Consider the following 12377-nt stretch of genomic DNA (forward strand, 5'->3'; position numbering starts at 1 on the left):
TAAATTGCCCATCTCCTTTGCTGTTTTTGTCTTGTTAATCATGGGGATAAACATTTGCTTTAAAAACCACTTATAATTTTTTAATATAATAGAAATTATGGCAGTATTTGATCTAATTTTGCCTTTTGTTGTTTGAATGTTTCTGTTTTTTCATTTATTTTCAACAGTTTGTTACGTAACTTCTTTTTTTTAATAAAGGAACATTTCCTTTCCTGTACAATTTGTTCTGTCCTGACAGTTTTCTCAGTTTGCTCCATTGTTTTCTAGCCCTAAGGTCCTCACATCCTCCATGCACTGTCAGCAGGTGTAACTTTCTGGCCATCAGTCTAGACAGCTAAGCAGTTGTCATTTCCGACCTCTCTTTCTCTCATCTCTCATCTCTCTCTCTCTCTCTCTCTCTCTCTCTCTTTAAAGATTTATTTATTTGAGAGGCAGAGTTACAGAGAGAGGGACAGACAGAGAGAGGTCTTCCACCTGCTGGTTTACTCCCCGGATGGTTGCAATGGCTGGAGCTGGGCTAATCCGGAGCCAGGAGTTTTTCCGGTTCTCCCATGTGGTTGCAGGGGCCCAACACTTGGTCCATCTTCCACTGCTTTCCCAGGCCATTAGCAGGGAGCTGGATCAGAAGTGGAGCAGCCAGGACTTGAACTGGCACGCACATGGGATGTCGGTGTCACAGGCAGAGGCTTAACCTACTATGCCACAGCGCTGGCCCCAGTTTGTTATGTAATTTCAAACAGAAGTTTAAGAGCATGATAGTGAGCACTTACGTACCTGCCACCCATACTTACCATTGATGCTTTCTCATTCAGCTGTCCATCTGTCCATTCCTCTGTTTGTCCTTCAATACATTTTTTATGCATTTCAAAGTGCAACAGTCTGGTCCCCTAGTATTTCAGCCTGAATGTCATTAACTTGAGCTCAGTATTTGTATTTTCTCTTTTGAGGTGCAATTAATATACAATGAAATTTTTAAAACTCAACTGTACACTGTGTTTTAACAAATCTGTAAGCCAGACCCCTCTGGCATTCATGTAGGGTATTGAATATTATCAGCACCCCAGAAAGTTCTTTTAAGGTTCTTCCCCCCAGGGGAACCACTGTTATAATTGTTTCTACCATACCACAGATCAGTTTTGCTTACTATAGAACTTGGTATTAGTGGCCTCGTATGCATGGATTTCAGGTTATTTTTTGCAGCAGAATAAATTTATTTTCTAATTTGAAAGGTAGAGAATGAGAGAGAGTGAGCTGGCGTGCACATGAGCACCCCCCCCCCCCCCCCGCATCTGCTGGTTCGCTCTGCAGATACCCATATGACCTTGGGGCTGGCTCTGACCGAAGCTGGGAGTGGGGAGCACAATCCAGATTTCCCATTTACTCAAGCTGGCACTGCTGCTTTCCAGGATCCACACTAGCAGGGAGCTGGGGATCTAACCCAGATCCTCCAGTGTGGTGTGCAGGCATCTTAAGCACCACGCCGAACTCCTGCCCTGTGAGCTTATCTTTTAGTTCCTTTTTTTTTTTTTTTGACAGGCAGAGTGGACAGTGAGAGAGAGAGAGACAGAGAGAAAGGTCTTCCTTTGCCGTTGGTTCACCCTCTAATGAAGTCCCCTGGAGCACGCACCCTTTTGTGGAAGGCTTCTCTAGCTCAGCATGCTTTTGTCCTTTCACCCGTGTTGTGGCGATCAGTCATTGCTTTTCGTTTCTTAGTAGTATTCCTTTGAGTGTTTCGCAGCTCGCTCTCCTGTTCGTAGGTGCTTGGGTTGTTTCCAGCTGGTGGCTATTATAAGTAAAACCACTAAGCACACTTGTGTGGATGTGTTTTCCTTTCTTCCTGAATGCTGTTGATTAATATTAGTTTTTGATGATTTCCAAAATAGCATATATTGCATATAATAAAAGTGTGTTTTGATACATTGCATGTATAGAAGATGTGTTTTGATACAAATGATTCTGCCCAGGCATTGGGTCTTTAAATGTATCCCACTCGATCACTGTTGTCATATTGCCAGGTTCAGGTTCAGCTGAACAGATACATACTAAGTGCCTGGTTTCTGGAAAGCACTTTGGCAAGGGACAAAGAGAGTGTGGATCCTGTATGGGATGCTGGCATCTAAGGTGACCGTTTTACCCGCTACACAGCGGCACTGGCACCATACATATCAGAGTACAGGGAATGCTCTGGTAGTGGTCCTGGTAAAGTGCTTAGGCCATAAGAATGGACACATCTGATGGATGGGGTCTCACGTTGCCCGTAAGAACTGAGTTGTTAGCATTTCTGTTTTCGGGAGGAAGTGTGGGCACAGGTCTTGAGGCACGTCACAGCACTTCTGCTCAAGGCACAGCAAGTGTTTGTTGCATGGAAGGATGGATTTATAGGAAATTGAATCTTGGGAGCTTTGTGTTAAATCAGAGTCCATGTGATGTGTTTAAGAATTGGAATCAGAAAATCATTCTTGGTAGGACCACTGTTGTAGCTTAGTGTGCTGGGGTGCCTCCTGAACACCGGCATCCCATGTGAGAGGGCCGGTTTGAGTCCTGGCTGCTCTGCTTCTGATCCAGCTCCCTGCTAACACACCTAGGAAAGCAGTGGCCCACGCACGTCACTGGGCCCCTGCCAGCTGCATGAGAAACCTGAACAGAGCTCCAGGCTCCTGGCGTTGGCCTGGCCCAGTCCCGGTTGTTTCGGCCATGTGGGGAGTGATCCAGCAGATGGAAGAGCTCTTTCTTCCTCTCCTCTATATCACTGAATTTTTCAATTAAGTAATAAATATTTTTTTGAAAAGAAAAGGAAAGAAAATCAGTCGTGGTGACGGTGTGGCAGGAGCAGGTTGGTAAGAGATTGGAGGCCAGAGTCAGAGGGCCACTGCAGATTTGCTGATGACGGGTAACTGACGCAGAGTAGTGCAGGGGACAGTGGGAAGTGGGGAGACAAAGCAGGTAAGCGGGTATGTGTATTTGCTTTTACTTGTGTATTTCCACTTTCCTAACCTCCATCACTTTTAACAAAAGGAGTGATAGAGAAGGTCTTGAGTGCCAGAAACTGACAACAGTGGGTGCCAGTGGGAGTTTAGTTCTTCATGTCTCAGAAGGCCTCCAGATAGCCAGGTGGACAGAAAGACCCACGGTTTCCCCTTAGCTTCTTTTTTTTTTTTGACAGGCAGAGTGGACAGTGAGAGAGAGAGAGACAGAGAGAAAGGTCTTCCTTGGCCGTTGGTTCACCCTCCAATGGCCTCTGTGGCTGGCACGCTGCAGCCGGCGCACCGCGCTGATCCGATGGCAGGAGCCAGGTGCTTCTCCTGGTCTCCCATGGGGTGCAGGACCCAAGGACTTGGGCCATCCTCCACTGCACTCCCTGGCCACAGCAGAGAGCTGGCCTGGAAGAGGGGCAACCGGGACAAAATCCGGCGCCCCGTCCGGGACTAGAACCCAGTGTGCCGGCGCCGCAAGGCGGAGGATTAGCCTAGTGAGCTGCGGCGCCGGCCTTCCCCTTAGCTCCTTGTCCCTGGTCTCCCCTAAGCTGGCCCGTCCTGACAACTTGCCTTCCACCCTCACAAACACGTATGGCTTTCTAGGTGTTGCATCTCTGTTCCAGGCAGGGGGAAGGCTGAAGACAGGGACAAGAGGCAGATTCTGTTTCCTCAGTAAATCAGTAATTGTCCCAAAAGATTCTGTCCTGAAGATTTTCTCATTTAATATGTATTATTGGACAAACTGGGTCATATGGCCTACTTCTAGGTGAGAGAGTCTGGGGAAAGTGCATTTAAAAAATAAGTGAAGTCTAATATCATAATGCATGTATATATGCACATAAAAGTATAATACATTCATATGTAATTTTCTGGATTTTCACAAACCAAAGCCACCTTATCTCCAGCACCAAGACCTAAAATCAGAACTTACCTACACCCAGAAGGCCTTGTGTGCCCTTCCAGACGCTCCCCTCCGTCCCCAGGGGAACCGTAGTAGACTTCTAACACTGTTGGTTAATTTTGCCTGTTTTTGAATTTTATGTAAATGGAATCAAAAGTGGGTTTATTTTCTCTGTGAGATTTATCTATCTTGTTGCTTGTGGTTGGCTATAAATCATTCATTCTCATTGCCTTTGTTTTGGTAATGAATATAGTATGTTTTTTTTTCTTTTCAATTCATAGTACTATAAAGTAATTTTACGTTTTGAGTTTGGGGCTATTTTTTATAGTGCTGTTAGGAACTTGCTAGTCTGTATCTTTTTTTTTTTTTTTTACTTTTATTTAATGAATATAAATTTCCAGTATACAGCTTATGGATTACAATGGCTTCCCCTTCCCATAACTTCCCTCCCACCCGCAACCCTCCCCTCTCCCGCTCCCTCTCCCCTTCCATTCACATCAAGATTCATTTTCAATTCTATTTATATACAGAAGGTCAATCTAGTATAAATACTTCAACAGTTTGCACCCACATAGAAACACAAAGTGAAACATACTGTTTGAGTACTAGTTATAGCATTAAATCAAAATGTACAGTACATCAAGGACAGAGATCCCACATCAGGAGCAAGTGCACAGTGACTCCTGTTGTTGACCCAACAAATTGACACTCTAGTTTATGGCGCCAGTAACCACCCTAGGCTGTCGTCATGAGTTGCCAAGGCTATGGAAGCCTTCCAAGTTCCCCGACTCTGATCATATTTAGACAAGGTCATAAAAGACAGGGTGAGGATAGTAACCAATGATCCTAAGAGTGGCCTTAACCAGGTCTGAACAATTATACAGCATTAAGTGGGGAAGAGGACCATCAGTACACACAGGTTGGGAGTAGAGCCATTGGTGGTAGAGTAGAGGTTATGATTACAAAGGAATGAGGCTCAAGTGCACTAGACAGGGTCTAGAACAAAGGACAGAGTCATTATTAGAGGAGCTAAGAAAGGTGCTATCTAAGCTACAAGTAATTTTTCTGATTGAGAGGCAAATAGAACCTGATAGAAGGGGCTTGATAATAATCTGTTGGGTTTTAGGCCTTGTAAGTGAAGAGGCCCAGACCTATCTATCTCTTCACATGGGGTATATCCTAAGGGAGGTGTGAACCTCCTAGGGGAGGTATCTTACTAAACATCTTTACACATTTCTGAAAGTGTACCCTTAATGACTGAAATTGGTGGCTCAAACTATTTTAGATTTAAATACTGACAAACAGTTCTTCAGAATAGCTGGCTGTACACCTTCATCAACACTTTGTATTTTTCCATTCTGATGAGTGTGGGGTTGTATCTCATTGTGGCTTTAGTTTGTGTTTGAGAAGGTGAATATTGTTACTGGGGCGTGTGGTTGCCCTGAGCAAGAACAGGGTGTGGTGGCAAGGAGGAAGGCAAGGTTAGATTCTACCTGTAGGTAATACTGTGTGTTGACCTCAAGCCAGTCACAAATACTTCATGTATTTATTATTCTTCACAACTACCCTATGAGGTGTGTGCTGTCTGTTATCTCCATTTAATAGGTGGAGACAGGCACCGAATGGTTAAGTGACTTACCCAAAGTGCCTGTCCATAAAGTGGGGAGATACAGCCTGTGCTCCCGGCTCCTAAGCCTAAAGATTCGCTGTGTGCTGTAATGACATTCTTCCTTGCAAGTTTGTCTTTTATTTGATTCAGCATCTTTTTTAGTCTCTTTGTCTAATAACAATAATTGTTTGTCACATTGTAAACATTTTGTAAGGCATTCAGTCCTTGGGGCAGCCAGGTGACGTGGATGGTACTGTATCATCCTCATTATCATCATTTTTGTCGTTTGCATGTACAGAGCAGGACACAGGACTAAGAGGTTAAGGAAGTTGGTCAGGGTCATGCAGAGCGCCGTGATGATGCCTGGATTTGAACGTAAGCAGCCCATCTCAGCAGCCTAAAGACTGAATCACTACACTTAAAAATGAGACTCCCAAACATAGGAGCTGTGACAGCTAAGTCATCAGCATCTACGAACTCCAGACTTTGACACTGTGTGTTGACTTCTGGCTGACCCTAAAATACCAGCTGTTAGTAGCATTATTTTTTTTAAAATCTTTTTTTTTAGTAGCATTCTTTGAACTTGCTTCGCCTGTTTGTCCTAGGGCATTTTTACAAGAAAATTGTCTGCCGTGAACTGAAAAGTGCATTTTTCATGGGTCAGGAGTGGCTGAAAATGGAATATCAGTAAAATGATCTTAAATCGTTTTAACATACTAGTCCTTCCTTCCACTTAAAACCTTCCTCTTCCTCCAGTATGGAGATAAAACTTGTTTATTTTCTTAAAAAATCAAAGTACTGAAAAATATAAAAATGAGAAGAAAAAGCTATCCCAAATCCTACTCCTCAGAGACCCTCTGTTGACTTAGGGCATTTGTCCTTCATGGTTTGCTTCTAAAGGCCTTGTGCAAACATATGCATACATTGAGAACTATGTATTCTAAGTCTAAATGAGTTCACAGTAGGCACATTATTTATAACCTGATTGTTTTCCGTCTAATAGTGTATCTCTTCATATACTTTACTGTATATAATGTATCCTGTAGTGGTTGAACATTGGATTGTTACTAGGTTATACTATTGTCAATCTGTGTGCATATGGAGGGGGTAGGACATTTTAGCTCATCTTCACTCTCAGCAGTATTAATGTTAACCCATACTACTGGTAGTGTTATTTAATATTAATAAGCCTCTAAGAGTGTTTCTGTTGAATTTTTAAAATTATATACTGAAGAGAATCTTTCTGTTTGTTTATAATCCTTGCCTACGCGTGACTCAGTCTCCCCTGGCATCTCTGAGACTTACAGGTGACCCTGCTGTGCTAGTTGTCACACCCCTCACAGTGTACACTCCCGTTTTAGGTACTTGGTATATGCTGGTGCTGCATGAGGGGTTCCCAAATGGTCACTGCTTTCAAGGAGCTCACAGGATAGTTGATGACCCTCACAACACACCTGTGAGGTCACCTGGACGATGACTGGCAGACCTGGGACCCGCACCACAGCCTCTGATTCCTGGTCCAGTCCTTTTTCAGAAATAGCCAGCTGCCTTTTCTTTTTCATAAAACAGTGTAGTGTGTAAACTGTCGTGAATATAGACTGCATTTCCTAGTGCTTTATGGGCCATTGCTGGTGATAGAGGACAATGGAAATATACACGTGTGTTTTAACCCACGCATTCTGGCTCATTGCTAGTGATAGAGGACACTGGAAGTACACATGTGTATTGTAACCCACGCATTCTTCTGGGTTTTGGTTGCAGCCAGGCGACACACAGTCTTTTGCACAGAAGCTCCAGCTCCGGGTGCCTTCCATGGAGTCTTTGTTTCGAAGTCCCATAAAGGAGTCTCTATTCCGATCTTCTTCCAAGGAGTCTTTGGTACGCACGTCTTCCAGGGAGTCCCTGAATCGACTTGACTTGGACTGTTCCACTGCCACCTTTGATCCGCCCTCTGACATGGAGAGTGAGGCCGAAGACTCACTGGGGAGTTCAGACTGTCTCAACAAAGAACAGTTGATTCAGCGCTTGCGAAGAATGGAGCGAAGCTTGAGTAGCTACAGAGGAAAGTATTCCGAGGTACGTGCGTGGGTGGCCCTTTTGTTTCCAGTAGACAGAATGGTGAGCAGATCAGAGTGGGATGTCACTAATCCACTGTACACAATCTTCCTCCTTGTTCTCTTCATTTGCTTTGCTATATTGCTTTTACAACCCTGTGCATCTTTAGCTCAGCTGGATTCACCAGACACTCTGGTTAGTGATGGTAGGTAGTCTGGCAAGGTCTTGGTGCAGATCTTCAGTGCTACAGAGGCCCTGCAGCAAGACGCTTGGTAAATGTTTGTTGTCCATACCCTTCTGAGACTCCCATTCTGTGTCCCTTTCCTGTCCACCCTCCTCTTCCAGGTCACTTGACACCCAGTATAGAGTTCATCCGCCTTCCTCCTCACATAGCCTCCCTTGTTCAGATTTAAGTACCACGGCTCCAAAGTCTGCCAACCAGATTCCCATTGTGATTGACTCCAGTTATATTTTAGGTGTCTGTTGATCTTCAGATTTGGTTCTTTCTGATTGTGCCTGCATTTATGCTTTTGCCTTTTATGAATCTTTTTTTCATTTTTAAAATATTTATTTGGGGGCCAGCACTGTGACATAGTGGGTAAAGCCACCGCCTGTGATGCCAGCATCCCATATGGGCACCAGTTCAAGTTCTGGCTGCTTTACTTCCGATCCAGCTCCCTACAGATGGCCTGGGGAATGTAGTGGAAGATGGCCCAAATATCTGGGCCCCTGCACCCAGACACCTGAAGAAGCTCCTGGCTCCTGGTTTCGATCTGGCTCTACCCTAGCCATTGCAGCCACCTGGGGAATGAACCAGCAGATGAACACTCTTTCTCTCTCTCCCTCTCTGTGTAACTCTGATTTCAAATAAATAAATAAGTTTTAAATTATTTTATTTGAGAGGCAGAAAGAGGGAGAGACAGAGACAGACAGACATCCACACCCCACACATACACAAAGACCTTCCACCCACTGGTGTACTCCCTACATGCCCACATTCAGGGTAGGCTGAATTCAGGAGCCTGGAACTTCATGAGTCTTCCACATGGGTGGCAGGGACCCAAGTACGTGACGCATCACCTGCTGCCTCCCACGGGGCATTAGCAGGACGCTGGAGTTGGAGGTAGACTGGGAAAGGAGCCCAGGATCTCAGATACGGGATATGGGCGTCCCAGGCAGCGTCTTCTCCACCACCAGTGCCTGCCCCTCAGATGGATCCTCCTATGAGGATTTCTCTGAGGGTGACAGCCCCTGACCATCTCAGGGAGGAAGAGGTGTCTCTGATCCTTCAGGAACGTGGCTCTTTCCTTTCCAGCTGCGTTGTGCTCGTTGCCCTCCCTCGAGTCCTGTCCTGTCCTGTCCTGTTGAAACACTTCTTCCTCGGGGAGCCCTTCTGGAGGAAGTCGTCCCTGACTGTCTCCCAGGACGCGTGCTGTTGGATTTCAGGCTGTGTGAACGGCACTGTAGCTGCTGCATCCCAGGGGCACTGGTGCGGTCAGGCAGCTTTTTCCTCTAAGAATGCGCGCTCGCTCGCTCGCTCTGTCTCTCTCTCTCTAATTTACACCACAGTTAGTACTAGTCTAGAGTCTTTTTGCTTGTTTATATTCACGTTACCTTCAGTAACTTATCCACAGCTTTTAAGTGTGAAGCTGAGGCAGCAGTATAATTAATATTGCTTTAGGCCAGACACTGTGTATTTTATATTTGTAATTCCTTGGCTTTTGTACCATGCCCGTGAAGTAGACATAGTTAGCTCTGTTTTGTAGAAAAGGGATGGCAGACTCAAGGAGATGCAGGAACGTGTTTAAGGCCACACAGGTGGTAGTTGGCAGTGTTGATTGGCTTCTAGGTCTTTCTGGTTGTTTCAGCTGTCCTGTGCTACTTCAGGTACAACCAAGTAGCGTATTAGGGACCAAAGAGCCCACAGCCCTTGTCTCCTCCTCCATAAGCAGAATTTTGTCTCTGTGTCCTTACGTCTGCTTCTGGCCTCACCTTCCGTTGCTCCCTGCCTCTTGACTCAGGACGTGAGGGGGCGTTTGGGGGCACACAGTGCACAGCCTTCACAGGGGACTGGCAAGACTGAGGGCGGGGGCGTGCTTCCTCTTAGAGCTGCCCGCAGCCTTCTCCTCAGAGACCACTCGGACTTTCGTGCAGCAGGGCCCACATAATGCCCTGGAGCCACTCACAGCCTTCAGCTGCGCAGGGCCCTGTCGCTTAGGGGTTTACTTTCGCCAAGCGGTGCGAGAATGTTTAGTTTGGGTTAAATACATCTTTGCTGTTTGAATGACCACCTTTCCCGTGTCAGTTGTAAGTTTCCCCCCGAGTTTTACAGACGTAGTACAGAGCCCGTTACTGTAAGGGACTTCGAGGTACCAGGTATGAGGCTGCTGTAGCCCGCAGCTGGGGCGCTTCTGAGAGCCGAGTCCTCTTCCCACCCTCCCTTCCCCGTTCTCACTCAGTTCTCGCCAGGAACCTGCTTTTCCACAGACTCCCAGATGATGTTGCTGATGGAGTCTGTGACTACAGTTTGACTAGCCTCCTGCCTCCAGGTTCAAATCCCCACCTGTGAAATTAGGTTCTGAAGCTTAAAGAGATATGTGTCTAAGCAGGAGTCGTGCAGAGAGTTTGTTTCTTATAGTCAAGTCACATTTTTCTTTTTAGAAAGAGGTTTCCTATTATGCATCTAATTAGGTTGAGTTGTTAATAAAAGGCCCTTCTCATTTGTATGTCTTTTGACTGTCATAGAGATATGTTAGAATTATTTGAGAGTTTAGTATAATGCCACTTGTTTAGGAATAACTAACATTATTGATGACTTTATTTTAGCTTGTTACAGCTTATCAGACTCTTCAGAGAGAGAAGAAAAAGCTACAAGTAAGTGATTTATTTGCTTTATTCTTGAGTCATGCAATGTTATAGTTAGAGGATGTTACAGTAAGATATTTCTGACTGTCCCTTTTTAATAATTCTCCATATGATTACAATATGTAACCTATTTTACTGTTATGGGAGGTGTGGTGAAGAGAGTGAACGAGACATCCTTGAGATTTTACATTTGTTAGGGATGCACTTCAGTTTCCCGTCCCTACAGTGTTTAAGAGGTTTGGATTTAAATCACATTTGCTTCCTTCGAGTGTGTTTCCTCGTCTCTCAGTCTGCAGGTTGCTTTCTCGGGTTATTGAAAAGAGACACTGAGCTGTCTGTGTTTTCCCCTCTGCTTTAGATTTCTGCAGGTGTCTCTGTTTCTTAGCATTTTATCAGGTGCTAAAAACAAGCATCCTGTCTTCTAAAATCACCATTTTAGAGGCTGTTACACGTGGGGATAAGAAGCTGTTACAGCTTTTCTGGGCGACCCACCTTGGCCCCAGTCTGCCATCCTGCTTGTGGCCAGAAATACCCACTGCACATCAGCGTTAAGGGGAACATCTACTCCAGTTCAAATGGTGCTATCAGTCTGCTGTGTTTTTAAAATAAAATTTTTTTAAGATTTATTTATTTGAAAGAGTTATGCAGAGAGAGGAGAGGCAGAGAGAAAGGTCCTCTATCTGATGATTCACTCCCCAACTTGCTGCGATGGGTTGGAGCTGTGCCGATCTGAAGCCAGGAGCCTCCTCCGGGTCTCCCACGCAGATGCAGGGGCCCAAGGACTTGGGCCATCTTCTACTGCTTTCCCAGGCCATAGCAGAGAGCTATGGCCCAGTAAAATAAAAAATATTTTAAAAATGATTTCAAATAGGTTAGCATTAAGCTTAACGAACTCAAAACTAATTTTTAAAGTGGGCTTTGGTAAAATTAATTTGTTTCTCTTGTGATTTATTTAAAATAATTAATCTGCCATACCTTTTAACCACTAATAAATGTAATATAATCAGTTCAGAATGGTTACAGCTATTCATTGCTAATTTAGTGTTCTAATTGTACACACTAAAGAATGAAAATTAGATTATTGCAATGGGGCTAGCACTATGGTACAGCGGGTAAACGCCCTGGCCTGAAGTGCCAGCATCCCATATGGATGCCGGTTCAAGACCCAGCTGCTCCACTTCTGATCCAGCTCCCTGCTATGGCCTGAGAAAGCAGTTTAAGATGGCCCAAGTCCTTGGGCGCCTGCACCCGTGTGGGAGACCTGGAAGAAGCTCCCGGCTCCTGGCTCCTGGCATGTTCAGTGTTGCACAGCCCGAAATAGGTAGGGGCCACTTTCCAGCAGCCGGACTCCAGATCATGCGGCTGTAAAGTTACTGCAAACTGTCTTTTTCAGCATTTATCTTCCTGTGTTTAAAACCTGTATTTGAAATTTAATGAATAAAACCTGTGCTCATGGCTTTAGGAAAAAAAAAAGCCTTTAGTTTTAGTTTTATTCACATACAAGGGAACACAAATGCAATCCAGCCACATTCTCTTGACCATGGGCAAACCATTTGCCTACCTGAGTCCCTGCCTTTTTGTTGTCAGTCCACACACACCAGGGAAGCTCCAGGTCACTCTGTTTCTTTCTTCTATGTAGGTATATTGAACAAGAATGGATGGTTTTTTTTGTTTCCATAGATGGTAACTTTACAAGTTTATTTTCTTCCAAAAGTGGAAGGCATACCTCTCAAGAAAGAGTCATTCCATCTTTCAGTATTACTCTTTTAGCTTTTTTATTCTTATGTATGATTAATAATTTAGCCATCTATAGTGTCCCTCAACTTTTTGCTTTAATATAAATAAGAACTATTTATTTTTGAAAAATGATTTTTTTATACATTTATTTATTTGAAAGGCAGAGTTAGAGAGAGAGAGAGAGAGAGAGAGCGCGATAGCTTCTGTTTGCTGGTTCATTCCCCAAATGGCTGCA

General features: G+C 44.6%; 1 protein-coding gene across 5 annotated transcripts in view; it reads left to right on the forward strand.

The window, feature by feature from the left end:
* The window catches only part of GOLGA4 (golgin A4), a 126973-nt gene that overhangs the window by 44764 nt on the left and 69832 nt on the right, over positions 1–12377 (forward strand). For all 5 annotated transcript variants that reach the window (XM_062216111.1, XM_062216092.1, XM_062216103.1 and 2 more), the window contains 2 exons: positions 7247–7561; positions 10367–10414. In XM_062216111.1, the coding sequence (XP_062072095.1) occupies positions 7247–7561; positions 10367–10414 (363 nt within the window). The remainder of the gene's footprint in view (positions 1–7246; positions 7562–10366; positions 10415–12377) is intronic.

This window comes from Lepus europaeus, chromosome 2, assembly GCF_033115175.1.
Source record: "Lepus europaeus isolate LE1 chromosome 2, mLepTim1.pri, whole genome shotgun sequence".
In the NCBI taxonomy this organism is placed as follows: Eukaryota; Metazoa; Chordata; class Mammalia; order Lagomorpha; family Leporidae; genus Lepus; species Lepus europaeus.